General features: G+C 36.1%; 2 protein-coding genes across 2 annotated transcripts in view; one reads left to right on the top strand and one right to left on the bottom strand.

The window, feature by feature from the left end:
• The window catches only part of LOC120628931 (kinase suppressor of Ras 2), a 29,443-nt gene extending 18,614 nt beyond the window's left edge, over window positions 1-10,829 (bottom strand). Inside the window, exons 1-6 of the mRNA XM_039897616.1 lie at window positions 10,543-10,829; window positions 7,365-7,502; window positions 4,122-4,260; window positions 2,726-2,842; window positions 2,178-2,307; window positions 875-980 (exon numbers count right to left, since the gene is read on the bottom strand). Coding sequence (XP_039753550.1) covers window positions 875-980; window positions 2,178-2,307; window positions 2,726-2,842; window positions 4,122-4,260; window positions 7,365-7,502; window positions 10,543-10,707 — 795 coding nt within the window. The 5' untranslated portion in view covers window positions 10,708-10,829. The remainder of the gene's footprint in view (window positions 1-874; window positions 981-2,177; window positions 2,308-2,725; window positions 2,843-4,121; window positions 4,261-7,364; window positions 7,503-10,542) is intronic.
• A 218-nt stretch (window positions 10,830-11,047) lies between these two features.
• Window positions 11,048-15,512, top strand: part of LOC120628983 — a 67,416-nt gene continuing 62,951 nt past the window's right edge. Inside the window, exons 1-2 of the mRNA XM_039897692.1 lie at window positions 11,048-11,247; window positions 11,351-11,502. Coding sequence (XP_039753626.1) covers window positions 11,199-11,247; window positions 11,351-11,502 — 201 coding nt within the window. The 5' untranslated portion in view covers window positions 11,048-11,198. The remainder of the gene's footprint in view (window positions 11,248-11,350; window positions 11,503-15,512) is intronic.

The following is a 15,512-nucleotide window of genomic DNA, read 5'->3' as shown; positions in this document are numbered from 1 at the left end:
AACAAACTTAGCCGAGTATTTTTTTGTTATCACCATCTCACAGTAAACTTATATTTAGCTATGAAGCTAGAGCAATTCACACCCAAGCTTTTTTATCGTTTAAGTAATCCTTAATATTATAACAGGAGAATATAAAATTCCTTCATATTCTATTATGTTTAATAATATCATTACGTCATACATCATACGAAATTTAAAGTGCACAACAAGAACAATCATTATACATGTGTGCGAAATCTTGTTGAACAAGCATTGAAAATTAATTTATTAAATTATACAGATAATTTCAATGCTATCATAGTAATGGCAAATAATAATATTATATTTAATTCCAAGTCAGATACTCGGATATTGTTTAGAAACATTTTGTACAGAGCTAATGTGCCAGAATTTCCGTAAAGAATCGCGTAGGTTGATTTTTAAGACCTGCGTCTAATTTATGAAATGTTTTGGGTAGGCAGTGCATTTGTGCATCTATGATTGGCACGCCACTGACAAAACGCCCTTGGAAACATTTTGGGTGACTCATGAGTTCCCAAAAGATTTCGTCGCGTTGTTTTCCTTCAACGTTAAAGGAAGCGATATGTAATTCATCCATCATATCAACCCAATACATGGCACCGGTCTCCTCCCACAATGGGAAAAGCTTAGGCTGTTGTCCACCACGCTGGCCCAATGCGGATTGGTGGACTTCACACACCTGTGAGTACATTGTAGAGAACTCTCGGCTATGCAGGTTTCCTCACGATGTTTTCCTTCGACGGAGTATGTCATTAACCCCATCTTATAGGAGACCCGTGCCTTGTAGTTGGCCGGTTATGGGTTGATATGATGATGTAAACGGAATGAGCTTCTTTGTGGCGTCTACACTCACGATAGTGTTGTGATATCGGACGGGCGGTGGGTCGGGGTCGGGTTCTCGCGGCGACGACGGCGGACTGCCCTCAGTCGTCCCCACCGCTGATGATTGACTATTATCACTGGAACAACAGACATACAAATTTTTATTACTATAGATAAAAGTATGTTTTTTTTTATTTTGGTGTATACCCAAATACTTGAATTAAATGTAAAAATGAATTAATGAATGAATGAATGAATATTTATTGCACACCACAAAAAAGTATTTTAAAAAAAGAATTATAACAAAGTTGCTTCATTGCGATTTCTTCCGGGCAACCAATGGCGAAGAACACCAATACAGAAAATAGTTTTGGCACATATATATATATAAAAAACAATATTATAGTATAATATGTAGATAAACACCCAGACACTGAAAAAAAAATTGTGTTCATTAAACAAACATGTTCCAGTTGCGGGAATCGAACCCACGGCCTTGGGCTCAGAAAGCAGGGTCACTGCCCGCTGCGTCAATCGGCCGGCAAAAATAGAATATCTTTATTTACCAGAACAATACAAACAGACAGACATACATACAGATTAACTTATAAATTATATACTATTGTGTATCCGCAATGCTGGTACGAGATAAGGATAGAAATCTATTTTTCCCTATCGATCCTTCTCGCAGCTTTAAGATAAATAAACTGGTAATAACGCTCATGATACAGAAAAAATTCTTCAAGTGCTTATTAAGCAGGCGAATACTGAGTGAGCGAATATAATACTCAATGGGCGAATTTTATACCAGATGAGCGACTAAAATACGATGTGTTAAATACCTAAAGTGCTCCAAATAAGTGTTCTCTCTTTGTCCTAGTGCTACTACTAATATTAAAAGTTATGTTAGGTCAGAACAGAAATATTCACGTGGCACTTTGGGGAATTCATAGTGGCTTTGTCGAGATTTGTAGTCGCCACAACTAATTCACTCACTTAATTTTTAGTAAACAATATTTACTACAGTTAATACTGTAGTCCGTACACTTTTACGTTTATTTATTTTTTTCTAATCCACTACAAGTTAGCCCTTGACTGCAATCTCAACTGGTGGTAAGTGATGATGCAGTCTAAGTTGATAGCGGGCTAACCTGTTAGGGAGTATGGTAGACATACCTGTAATAGGTTTCTACGCGACATCGCGCCGGAACACAAAATCGCTTAGCGGCACGCTTTTGTCGGTAGGGTGGTAACTAGCCACGGCCAAAGCTTCCCACCGGAAAAATATACATTAATATTAGCTTTAAATACTATCCAAGAATAATTGCTATTACCTCAGATCGGATGCATCTGGTTTGATGGAGAGTTGCGACTCGTGCGACCTTGACTTAGTAAGGGCGGCGGGTGTTGGCAGGTGGACATTCTGCTTCCTTTTGTTTATAGGCGTTGTAGGCGACTTACCACCTGGTGACAATAAATAATCAAAGTCAAAGTCAAAGTCAAAAATATTTTTATTCAAGTAGGGGCCCATAGGTGGCACTTTTGATGCGTACATTACATGAAAAGTACACGTAAGTGAGATGATATACCTATATCTACGTACTAAGACAAACCGGCTAAGTTTTTATGTGCTCTTCTTAGACCAGGGCGCGTTTGGAACCCTCGTAGCTTTAGTTTTAAGTTTACGAATATGTTTATCACATATGGTTTGGACGGCCGATTGACGTAGTGGGCAGCGACCCTAGCGGTGCGGATCAGAAACGAAGATGCGAAGCGCTTCGTACGCGGCCGCGGTATATCGACCACGTATTAGGCAGATCCTAACGGTGCCTCGCGGTTCGATGGTAAAAAATTAGTTTCGTTGCCGATGAGCCGGTTGTACCTTTCTTGTGATTAGAGTTACGGTCCTCCCTCGCTCTCGGAGAGCCTCTGCCGTGCCGCTCCCACGAGTCCCAGTACAGAGGCAACTCCGCCGCGCCGTCGCCGCGGGCTAAGGCATCTGAAATGATTCAAACGAAAATTGACACTACATCATCATCTTCATCATGACAGGTGAGATTGCAAACAATGGCTACTTGTTATGTGGTATAATTTAATAGTACTTGCGAGTTTTTATTTTTTTGTCAAGAAATATAAAAAAAGTGAGTGTTTTGCCCCAATTCTTTAAAATATCCCATATAAATATATATATATATATACTAGCTGTTGCCCGCGACTTCGTCTGCGTTTGTTTTTGTTTTTCGAAAGACATGTGGCATTCGATTTAGGTGTAATTCTACACACTTTATGTATTTAGGATAGCTAAGCCTTAAATGACGGGTTCGCTGCCGTCCGCTGAGGAGTTCTGTCCTCTATCTCCAATCACATTCATCAGATCTACACGAAATTTGGGCAAAATTCAAAGATATTATAACCTCTAAAGTACAAAAGTTATTATTTAAATCGGTTATCATTTGACGGCGTTATGGTGTAAAATCGTCAAACACTTTCGGGATAAAAAGCATCCTATAGTGTATAAAGTTTCATGATGATCGGTTTAGTAAAAGCGTAACAAACAAATTTACATTCACATTTATAATATTAGTAGGGATATGTGGGACAATACACACATCGCCACCTAGCTCCAGAGTAAACGTAGCTTGTGTTATGGGTACTAAGATCGCTGACGAATATTTTTATGAATATAATACACATAAATACTTATAATATATAGATAAACGGCCAGACACTAAAAGACATATAATCAGTGGGCTGCGACCCTGCTTTCTGAGTCCAAGGCCGTGGGTTCGATTCCCAAAACTGAAAAATGTTTTGTGTGTTAAATAATCCCTACTAATATTATAAATGACAATGTAAGTTTGTTTGTTACGCTTTCACGCAAAAACTTCTCAATCGATCCTCATGAAAATTTGTACACATATTCTTGGAAGTATGAAAAGTAATATAGGATACTTTTTATCCCGACATTAAGCTCAGTTCTTTTGGGAGAGGGGATGAGTGTTTGACGATTTTACACCATAACTCCGACCAATTATAACCGATTTAAATAATTATTTTTGTATTACAGAGGTATATGTGTTTAATTTTATCCAAACTGTGGTTGGAGATAGAGGACAGAACTCTTCAGCAGACAGCAGCAAACCCCTCATTTAAGGCTTAGCGATACTGAATAATTTAATTTTTTTTAGAACTACAACTAAATTGAACGCCACATCAAAAAACAAAATCATACGGAGACGAAGTCGCGGGCAACAGCTAGTATATAATATATTCGTCACCTGTATAGGATTTTAGCCTCTGCATCGCCCGGATTAGTCGCAGCACCTCTTCGTCCCGGGCCCCTCGCAGCATGACCCGCATCTCGCAGTCCGAGCGCTCACGCAAAGCTTCCAGTGTTGATATTCGGGAGAGTACCACCTGGAAATTCGCATTATCTTAGCAGGCTTTACTTAACTCAATACAATTAGCATTAAGCTTAATTTGCTATACTCCGCGAAATGCAAGAGAATTTCTCCAATTATCTATATATATAAAAGGCAAAGGTTACTGACTGACTGACTGATCTATCAACATACAGCTCTAACCACTTGACGGATCGGGCTGAAATTTTGCACACAGATAGTTAATACAATGTAGGCATCCGCTAAGAAAGGATTTATGAAAATTCCAACCCTAAGTGGGTTAAATGGGGGGTAAAAGTAAATTCAATTTTCAAGTTAATTCCGTGAAAACTTTGAATTTAAGTTATCGATTAAAAATAAAGAAATACGTGTTTCGCATCTTTTAAAAATTCCAACTCCAAAGGCATCAAATAGGGGATTAAAATTTATATGAAAGTTTCTGACTTTTTAAGAAATTAACGTTCATATTTTTATATTAGACATATTTGCAGGCGACATATTTGTAGCAAATTACTACGCCAGTTACTTCAGTTTTCTGAAAGAATGTAACTGACTACCTACTTCGATTTTATTTAATGTTTTTTTTATTGTTGTTAAATATTTTTTTATACTCTAATTTAAAAAAAATACATATTGTTCGTGTAGTTCATAAGTATAATGAGAATAATAATGTAATTGTTAATAAGTGTAAGTGGATTTGTCCGTACTAATTAATTGATAATAAATAAATTAGCAGCTAGACATTTTTTTAAACCCTCTTAGTTAAAATTTACCAAAACAAAAATTTAAATAAATAATATAATAAATAGATACACTATGACAATACACACATCGTCATCTAGTTCCAAAGTAAGCTTGTGTTATGGATACTACAATAACGGATTATTTATTTTTTTTATGAATAATATATGTACGGGAGCTATCGTGATACGCTCGACCGTAACAGTAGGAAGATCTTCCTCCGAGCGGGTGATCGTGCTCGGGGACCGAATTGAATTTAACGTTAGCGAAGCCGCGGGCAAAAGCTAGTATAGTATAAAGTACTCCACGCAAAACAAATCTTCCGCAATCTTATAATTTTTTTTTTCTTTTAGTAATAATTGAAAGATCAAGCAAGTGGAAAACCTTAGCCTATAAACACAGCCATACTTCACAGGGCTTGCAAGAAGAACGTCCTGCAACATGCCGCCCAGTGTCCAACAATTTGAGGCATAGGTATTAGGCCTCATGTACCTGCTATGACCCCGGCAACCAAACCCTTCAGACCGGAACACAGCATTGCAACAATGCTGCTTTGCGGCAGAAATACGCATGGCGATAGAACTAACTCAGACGAGCTCTATCACACAAAGCTGTGAAGCTACTAAACATTCTACACATTACGCTTCGACACCGGAGCATCCTCAGGAAAGTCAACATCTCCTGCTAATTAAGCTTCATTTTCAGTGACTATCATTTATTTTAATGTGTGACATAACTAAGTGGACTGTATATAAAGCTGGTTATAATGAGAATAACAACGTTGTTAACAATTGTCTATAAAATCGTTGATCGCGTCGTCGGTGGTCCGTTTGCGAGTGCCTTTCGCCGCCGCGACCGTGCGATGTCCCCGTCGACTCGCCTGGCCCCCCGCGCGTCTCCTCCCGTGCGTTACAAACAAGTATATCGTTCCCGCACAGACATTAAAGCACTCTAAGATAAGAAATGAACACCCGGCTAAGTTTGTTTAGGATTACTTTTTAGATCACCATGAGCAACCCATACGCTGATTCCTACTAGCAGTCACCGATCTCCGAATGAGAAAGGGTTAGGCCTTTATTCACTACGTTGGCTAATTACGGATTGGTGTACTTCACCCGTCTATTTGAAAATTGTGAGAACTCTTATGATGTTTTGTACTAGCCCCATCTTAAAAATTTTGCACTCAATATCTAGTGGTTGGGTGATAGCTTAGTGGTTACGACTCCGGCCTCTCTTTCGGTCAGCCGAGTTCGAATCCCAGCATGCACCACTAACTTTTCTAAGTTATGTGCGTAAAGTATTACTAGCTTCAAAAATTAAGGAAAACATTGTGAGGAAACCAGTATGCCTGAGAGCAGTTGCGTGCATAGAGGGTATGCACAGGGAATGCAGATGATATAAAATTCATAAATTCAAAATTCATTAATTTCAAGTAGGCCTAATACAAGCACTTTTGAAACGTCAAGTCTGTCCATGTGTAGTGACTCTACCAGAAAATGAAGAATACCTCCAGTACGAGTTAAATGGATTGTAGGCGGGGTAATAAATTAGTATGGCCCATAGTAAACCTCACTTTATATAAAAGAAATGTTTATTGTATGGCAATAACAATTTATAACAAATTACCAAATACTTTAATTGACATACCTTTGCCTAAATTTAAGATTAAAATTATTGAATTGCTTATGCTTCATCAATTTTATTCAGTAGACGAATATCTAAAATCAAAGGCAAATCATTTTCTAGGTTTATATTTTGGTTTACTTTACATTATTTAATTTTAGGTTGACATTGTAATTTAATTTCACAATTTTTGATACCTTAATTTTCTGACATTTTGTATAAATTGGTAAAATAATTTTATAATTAAGGTGTTATTATAATTTGCATGCCGTAGAATGGCAGATTGTAGCATGTAACTTGTTATGTTATATAATAAGATCAAATTTGTTAACCTGCAATCACTCAAATAAAGATTTGAATTAAAAAAAAAACTCAAGGATAGGCAATGTAAGAGTTCTAAAAAGCCTTAAGTATTTATAACTCGTAATGGAGATTTTGTTAGTTTTATATCATCTGCATACCCTGTGCATACCCTCTATGAACGCCACTGCCTGAGAGTTCGCTATAATGTTTGCAAAGGGGTGTGGAGACCCCGCACCGCTTTGCAAACATTATAGCGAACCCGTAAATCCGCACTGGGCCAGTGTGATGGGCTGCAGCCTAAACCCTTCTCATATGTGGGAGACCTTGGGCACTGCATTAGGCCGGTAAAGGGTTGATACGATGATGAAATATCATGGAGGTAGCAAAACCTTAATAAAAGCTTTTTGGTTGTGAGGCACACTGCGTCACTTCACTTCTACAGCATCACCTCACCTCTATAGCGTCAATACTGAGCCCCACTACGAGCAGCCATTGCCGCAAGCTGGGCACGTGTCCGAGCTCGCGCTGTATATCCTCTTTGAATTGGGCCTTGATGACTAGTTGCCGCGAGAAGTGCTTTACCAGTTTGCTCTGTAAATAACAATTGGGATTTATTATAACCTGTGTACAAATTAAATATTTTATATCATTTATAAAAAATTTTTTTTTTTTGACGGCCGATTGGCACAGTGTGCAGCGACCCTGCTTTCAAAGCCGTGGGTTCGATTCCCACAACTGGAAAATTTTTGTGTGAAGAACATGAATGTTGTTCAGTGTCTGGGTGTTTATATGAATATTATAAGTATTTATGTATATTATTCATAAAAATATTCAACAGTTATCTTAGTACCCATAACACAAGCTACGTTTACTTTGGGACTAGATGGCGGTGAGTGTATTGTCGTAGTATATTTATTTATTTAATTATTAAATAAATTAAGATACTACGACAATACACACATTCAGTGGCGTTCACAGAGTTTTGGACCAGGGTATGCATAAAGCAGGTACATGGCATAAAATGAAAAAAAAAACTCTTCCAATATGAGTGATATAAAATAATTTGGGTATGCAGTGCTTTTGTGCATGTATGAAGTGCATGCCACTGCACACATCCCTATCTAGCCTCAAGGTAAGCGTAGTTTGTGTTATGGTTACTAAGATGAATGAAGAATATTTTTAAGAGTAATATACACAAATACTGAAGCGGTGATAGCCCAGTATGTAGGACTTTGCTATCGGAGGCCGAGTTCGAACACTAGCATGCACCTCTAGCTTTTCAAAGTTATGTGCGTTTTAAGTAATTAAAATATCACTTGCTCCATCGGTGAAGGAAAACATCGTGAGGAAACCTTCATGCCTGAGAATTCTCCATAATGTTCTCTAAGGTGTGTTGAGTCCACCAAACCACACTGGGCCAGCATGGAGGATTACGGCCTTAACCCCTTCTCATTGCGGGAAAAGACCCGTGACCTGTAGTGGACCAGTAATGGGTTTATAGGATGATGATGATGATGACTTATAAAATACAGATTAACGCCCAGACGCTGAAAAACATTCATGTTCATCACACAAACATTTTCCAGTTGTGGGAATGAAACCCACACCCTTGGATTCAGAAACCAGGATTGCTGCCAACTGCGCAAATCGGCCGTCATCTACTAGTTTCCGAATATAATTAAGCTGCTGACCACAATTTCTTCCCAATTTCTTCTGCTTATTCTATGCAAAATATCATCATGATTGGATTCTGCTAATATTAATTATTAAAAAGAACAATTTGGTATCTATCTTCATGCTAAATTTCATCAAGATCAATGCAGTCTTTGAGATAATCATGGGTTCTGTAATTAAATCTATATTGCAGTTAAATGTACTGTTAAATTTTATAATATTATGTTAAATTATCTTTTTAAAATATTTGAATAAAAATTCTCCTGTAGAATTTTCATTAAGTCAGCTGTAATGGCTCAAAATAACTTTAATCAAAATATGTTTGTGATAGTGACCTCTCCGAAGCTAAGATGAAACTTTAAGGCCAAAGAACCAATCCAGCACAATCATCTCACTTGTCACCTCCATATTTTATGATTACAAATATTTCATACATAAACATAAAACTGGAATGCTAATATGTTAATTGATTGGACACGGTTTATTTTAATGTTCATATTATCAATACACTTGATTTATTTGCAAACATTCATCATGTAACATATAAAAACAAATTTATTATTCTTGGACCCAGCAGTTAAATAACCATTTATGCCAGGTTTAGATCAACTTTTGAAAGGAGCATTAATTTTTTAAAACCACCTATCTTCTTTTCTTACCTGTTTTATAATGTTTGTATCACTTTCATTACTTTTTAATGTAAAGTTTTTTTTTTTTTTAATTTTATCTTTACTCATCCAAGTTGCATGTCTCTGATATAAGCCTATTATTCAAAGACCCAACCATGGGTCTTTGAAAGCATTATTGATATAGCTCTGTTATCCTCATGTTTTCAATAAAGCTAATGCTACAAAACACACATAACATATTTTTCTTTCACGCACTTCTATCAACCATCATCTCACTATTCACTCCTCTTTAACACCACCCATCTTTTAGTTGCCATTCCTTTACATCCTATCTATTTAATATTATAACAAGTGTTTAGTATTAATAACAAGGGTGTTTTTACATTTGTCCTTAAGGACAAGCTTAAGATACCTCTGCCCCTGGGGTATCTAGCAACAACTGGCAAGTTTAATGTACAACAAGCATAGTCCCTATGCTTGGTAATGAGCTAAGAAAAATAAATGTACCCTTGTCCGAACTTACTGAAACATAGCTGAGAATTATACATTTGTAAGAACAATTTCACTCTGTCACCTAAAACCTAGCATCTAGCTAAAGCAATTCCTACCTTAGCTTAAAGATATCTTACAGATATCTTTTCTTATTGTAAATTGTTTTAAAACCATATCAATACCATAACTGATATAATTTTTCAAGTAAACAATTACATACCAAACAATTTCTTTGGGTTCCTGCCTAAATAGATTCTGTATTTGGTTCAGACCACTATTGTTTATCCCTAAAAAGAACTCACCTCCCAATATGTAAATTTTTACTCATTGAATTGCAAAATAAGTATTGTGTTTATTATAATTGAAATCATGAAAGTAGGTGGATGAAACCACCTACTATATGCACTGCAGTGTATAAAAACGCTGCATAAATATGCGATTTTATTAAAACCTTACAACTATTTCCATTTAATATATAAATTATTCTTTTGTGTAAGTGAATAGTATATTAAAAAAAAAAAACAAATACTTTAAAGTATATTTTTGTTCATCATAACGGACTTAAACACGTAATAATAATGTATTTCGTAAACGAAACAGAAACATCTGAAAGCTGAAATCGTGTCATAGTAAAATCGTAGTACACTAGCGTAAAAACCTTCAAATACGTAAAATAGGGCAGTTTCAGCTCAAGGCTACTGGATGTGCGCGCGCTCACACTTTCTACAACGGCAATGAACTACTACAGAGATCCTTGAGCTCAGGGGCCTTGAAGTTCAGGCCTGGCAGGCCATTCCATAACACAGAACTTTAATTTATGACTACAGCCTTATTACCTCCAGGGTCCGGATCTCCTGCTGCGTCAGTTCGGCGCTCGTCGAGCATACTGTCCTCAAACCCTCGAGCCTTTTCGCCGAAACGTCTATCATTGACTGCAGTGTCTCTATAGTCTGAATTGCATCACGGATTCTCTTCTTTTCGTTCTCGCTCTCTGCATCCATTACAAATATCACAACACTATACACAATCCGCTAATCACTACTTATAATTTAAAAAACCTTTATTCATTATAAAAAATAAATATGAATATACAAAACATTGCAAGTATTGTATTGCCGATACAGCGGCCATGTCCGAGGAAAATCTATATCTCTTGTCTATGACAACTTTCTTGTCATATTTGTCTACCAATAGACAATCCCTTGACAGTTGACAGCTGATTTCATATTTCATTGGTACTTTTCAGAGTTCCAATATGGCAACATTAACAACTGCCAGAAATTGACAAAAAATCAACAAAAAAAGTTAGTCTATGATTCTTATCAATGGAGTGAGGACGTTTGTTGTGAGATTTGTTTCCTATTATTTATGCCTTCCGTCGCTTAAAACCTGTGTAATGTAATAAACTAGTTAGAAAGAAAATCTATTTTTACTCTACGTGTAGATAGTGACTGTGATTTTTTTCTTAGAGTTTAGATGTAGACACAGTAGTATGTTTCTTAAACGCATATTGGTGCCTCTGTTCTGCCTCGGAATAGAAGGTAAATAACATTGAAATAAATAATAAATAGGTATTGTATATACCTGACTTGCTCTTTTAGTATTTTTCACATACGTTTATTTTTTTTTATTCTTGTGTGCCAGTTCCACGAACCCTTGGGGAGGAGGTAGAAATTCGGCAAGTAGAAGCAGACAAGGGGACTAATGTTACGATCCCTTGCGGTGGTCTGCTGGTGCTTCCACCTCCTAACGTCCAATGGGTTCATAGAGGCAATCGGACGCACCACGAAGTGTTGGTAAGTTTTCTTTCAAAATATGATTTCTGATCACGTAATATTACCCGTTATTGTTTATCACTGTTTATCTGAATATTTTTTGTAAAAACGATTTAGTAATTCCATACTAATATAGTTATCATATATTATTGCTAAAATGTTCATTCCAATGAGGTAAAAAACATTAGTTACTTTGTTATACCTACAGGTAATTTTGTTAAAAGACCGAGTTGCATTAATATCACATACCTACCTACCGACTCTCCATAATTGTCCATTAAAACTTTATTGCTTACCTTTTATAATAAAAAACTGGTAATGTACCTATACATTTCAAATACTATTAATTATATATATACAATTAATTATAATACTTTTATTCTGAAACAAAAGAGTAGGAATCAAATTCTGTTTTAATTTGTTTAGAATAAGTAAACCTACCTACTTACGACATAATTGCACGTTGTAGTTACTAGTCGCACCGTTCCCCATATTTCCTAAACCCGAGGGGGCCTGTGCCTAAATATTCTGCTCCTAGATATTTGCTAGTCAGTCACAAACCATGTCGTAAATATACGTTTTTACCACCAACAATATTTAGGAAGGCCGGAAGCTAAGCTACTGGATAGTTACACCTTTATCTTTCTATATCATATTTTTTATTTTTTATACCTAGGCATAACGTTATCTGTGGAAATTTTGCCGTTAAGTTAGCCACATTTTTTTAATTGAATTTTATTATTCGATTATTATCAAAGGTAATCGTAAACGAAGACCATAAAGTAAGAGGCATAAATCTTAATAATTTATTTCAAAAACATCTCGTTAAAAGTTGTCTTATATTAAGCATCCTTTGCCGAAACTCAAGAACTAAGCGACAGTTGAATAAGATTTTACAATCCAAACGCAACTTGATTCTTTGCCAATAAATTGTCTCTGTATCGGAAATCGAAATACCGGAATAGTTATTTCCCTTCCCTATTAGGTATGTAACTCACTTCCATATTTATAATTGATCATTATTTACTATCATTTCAACCCAATACCGGGCACGGGTCTTCTCCCACACTGACAAGTGGTTAAGGCCATAGTCCAACACGCACACAACACGGATTGGTGGATCCGCACTGGGCCAGCGTATTGGGTCTCACCTTTGAGAACATTACGGAGAACTCTCAGTCATGCAGCTCACCGTTGAAGCAAGTGATATTTTAATTGCTAAAACGCACATAACAATTTAGAGGTAAACTCGGCCACCCAAAAGTGAGGTCGTAGTCCTACGCATTAGGTTATCACAATTTCTTATTATAATTGATGCTCTTGTACAATCGACAATCTTTTTTTGAAGACAAGGTGGCTGGGAATCAGTCAGAGCTTATCTCTTACGAAGTCAAATAATTATTGTTAAATTGTAAAATATTTATGTTGTAATTGAGCTATTGCTGAATTTCTTGACGGCTCTTTCTCTGGAAAATTTGCTTTCCGAACCTTTGACACTCGTAGAGTTACTTCAAATAGACTACAAGATTACAGACTTCACGTTTGATAAGTGCTTTTAAAGTACGCGAAATTGGAATTTATTAAATTTTTAATTCGATTTAGATATTTTCAAGATGTAAATTATCATATATATTATTTCAGGACCGAATCTTACTACCAAATTATATTTTTCACTATCCGTCCCATACAAGAAGATATCAAAACCAACACAATTTCGCATTTACATAATTAATAATAACGATAAGAACAGTAACGATAAGAATCTCGCAATTCCTCTGTATAACTAAACAATGGCTTATTTCTAAACCTGGAAAGGTTTAGTGTTCATAATACTTAAAATTCAAAGCTCTAACCATTGCCTTGGATAGTATTAGAGGTTTGCTCAACGAAAACTGTTACGCACATAATTTTTTTATATTTTAAGATATCGTCAAGTTACAATTAGATTATGTCATAGCCGACTTAAATTCCTAGAGTAGTTATGGAATTGAAATTCCGATTGATTCCGTAATGAAGTACGTCGATAACGTAAAAAAAAATGATCGCAATACAAAAGCCAATGGACGCTTGTAAATTGAATTGACGATGTCTTAATTCAAAGGAATAACTGACCTATTTATAGCAGCAGATGCGAAGAACTTGTGGACTCGCTAATTATGTTCGAAAGTTCTTATTTTTGACGTCGCAAATTTAACTTACAAAGATTTTAAAGATGGATTTGAACACTTCATTCTATAGCAAAAGTTGAATTCGTTTGTCGTAAATATCTTTCTCTTCTTTTCTTTTGTCCATCCATTCATCCATGTTCAATTTATGGTTAAAAAAGTGTCTTCTTTACTTCATTACGTTTTTAGCCCCAATTTAGGGGTGGAAATATTTCACTGGAAATATCCATATCAAACAAATAGATCAAATAAAAAAAAAATTATCGGGTCGTTTTCTCCCATTTTAGCCAAATATTTTTTGTGGCAATATTGTTTTAATAGGTTAATTGTGGCTTTTATCTAGTGAGTCGTCGTTTACGCTTCAGATTGATGTTGTTCTTTGCATGCCCTGCGAACTATTTCACGTAGGGTATCTGCTTTTTTCGTCAATAAGATACACCTATTGTGGGATTAAGTGTACGCTTTTATAATATGCTTCCTAAGGTAATTTTGGACCTACCAATGCATAAGTTTGAAGAATGTGTTAAAACACATTTATTACAGCGAGGTTATTATACAATTGATGAATTTCTTAATGAAAAGGTTGCTTGGAAGCATCCAGCTCCGCTTTCATCTCTCACAATATAGAAAAATGAATTTTAAAATGTACCTAAAATGTTAATTGTTGATATTGGAAAAGAGCATCTGCTGAGTTTCTTGCTGGCTTCTTCTCGGTAGAATCTACCTTCCGACGTTTCAAAATTGCTTAGTGTAAGCACCTCAAGGCCTACTTGAAATAAATGAATTTTGATTGTTTTTTAATTTTATTAAGACAAAAAAAAAATATGATGATAAGCAAATATTTTCCACCAGGAAGTTTTTGTGCTAGGGCAATGCATTTATGCCTTTATGGAATTCCACTTTATGTTTTCGTATCGAGATAAACTAAGAGTAATGATAGCAGACCAACTCCCGGACGCTCGTAAAGTGAATTGCTCGATGTCTTCATTCGGAATAGAGAGATCTATTTATAGAAGACAGATGACGGTCGCTTATTGCCTTTGCGAAGTTTGATTGTCTATGATTCTCTATAGGGTTACAATCTTTATCTTAGATTTCAATGGTTCCAATTATGTTTACACAGATCTCTAAATTTAGTTTAAACTCATACTATTTATTCATTAATTTTTAACTAGATGTGCCCTGAAGCTTCGCCCGCGTAATTTTGGGAGGCAGCGAACTGCTACATAGTCTACACCTATAGTCATATATGAGATTTTTAGTTTTTGTTTTACCCAAAAATTCTGTGTAACTCGTATAGGAGGATCAAACCTTTTTTTTTAAATGTTTATAGAAGAGCGCTTGACTGCAATCACACCTGATGGTAAGCGACGATGCAGCCTAAGGTGGAGCGCGCTTGCCTAGAAGATGCCTATTCATTCTTGATTTGATGGTACTCATATTGTAGGCACTGGGAAAAATGGAAGCTGGAAGGGCATTCCAGATCCTAGCGGTGCGGATCAGAAACGAAGATGCGAAGCGATTCGTACGCGGTATATCGATCACGTAGGGATGCAGATCCTTACGGTGCCTCGCGGTTCGATAGCAAAAAGGGCGAGGGGGAACTAGATCAAATAAAATTCTGCATTATGTCCCCCTTGACAGCAACCATGGACTAATGTTTTGTAAAAACCGTAATAACCGCGGAAAAAGAATGCAGGCAACAGCTAGTTAAGAAATACAATTTAAAAAACGTTTATTACTATTTGCAAGTTCTACAAAATTGCATGCCCACTCGCTCGGAAAATTTTATTAAACTACAAAGTTTTTAACTCGCATCCCTTTCGATATTCTTCCGTAAAGTAACAAAAGCTCGCCGCCAACTCA

This window comes from Pararge aegeria, chromosome 13, assembly GCF_905163445.1.
Source record: "Pararge aegeria chromosome 13, ilParAegt1.1, whole genome shotgun sequence".
In the NCBI taxonomy this organism is placed as follows: Eukaryota; Metazoa; Arthropoda; class Insecta; order Lepidoptera; family Nymphalidae; genus Pararge; species Pararge aegeria.
Note: the sequence above shows the minus strand (reverse complement) of the source record. Positions and strands in the feature narration are given on the sequence as shown.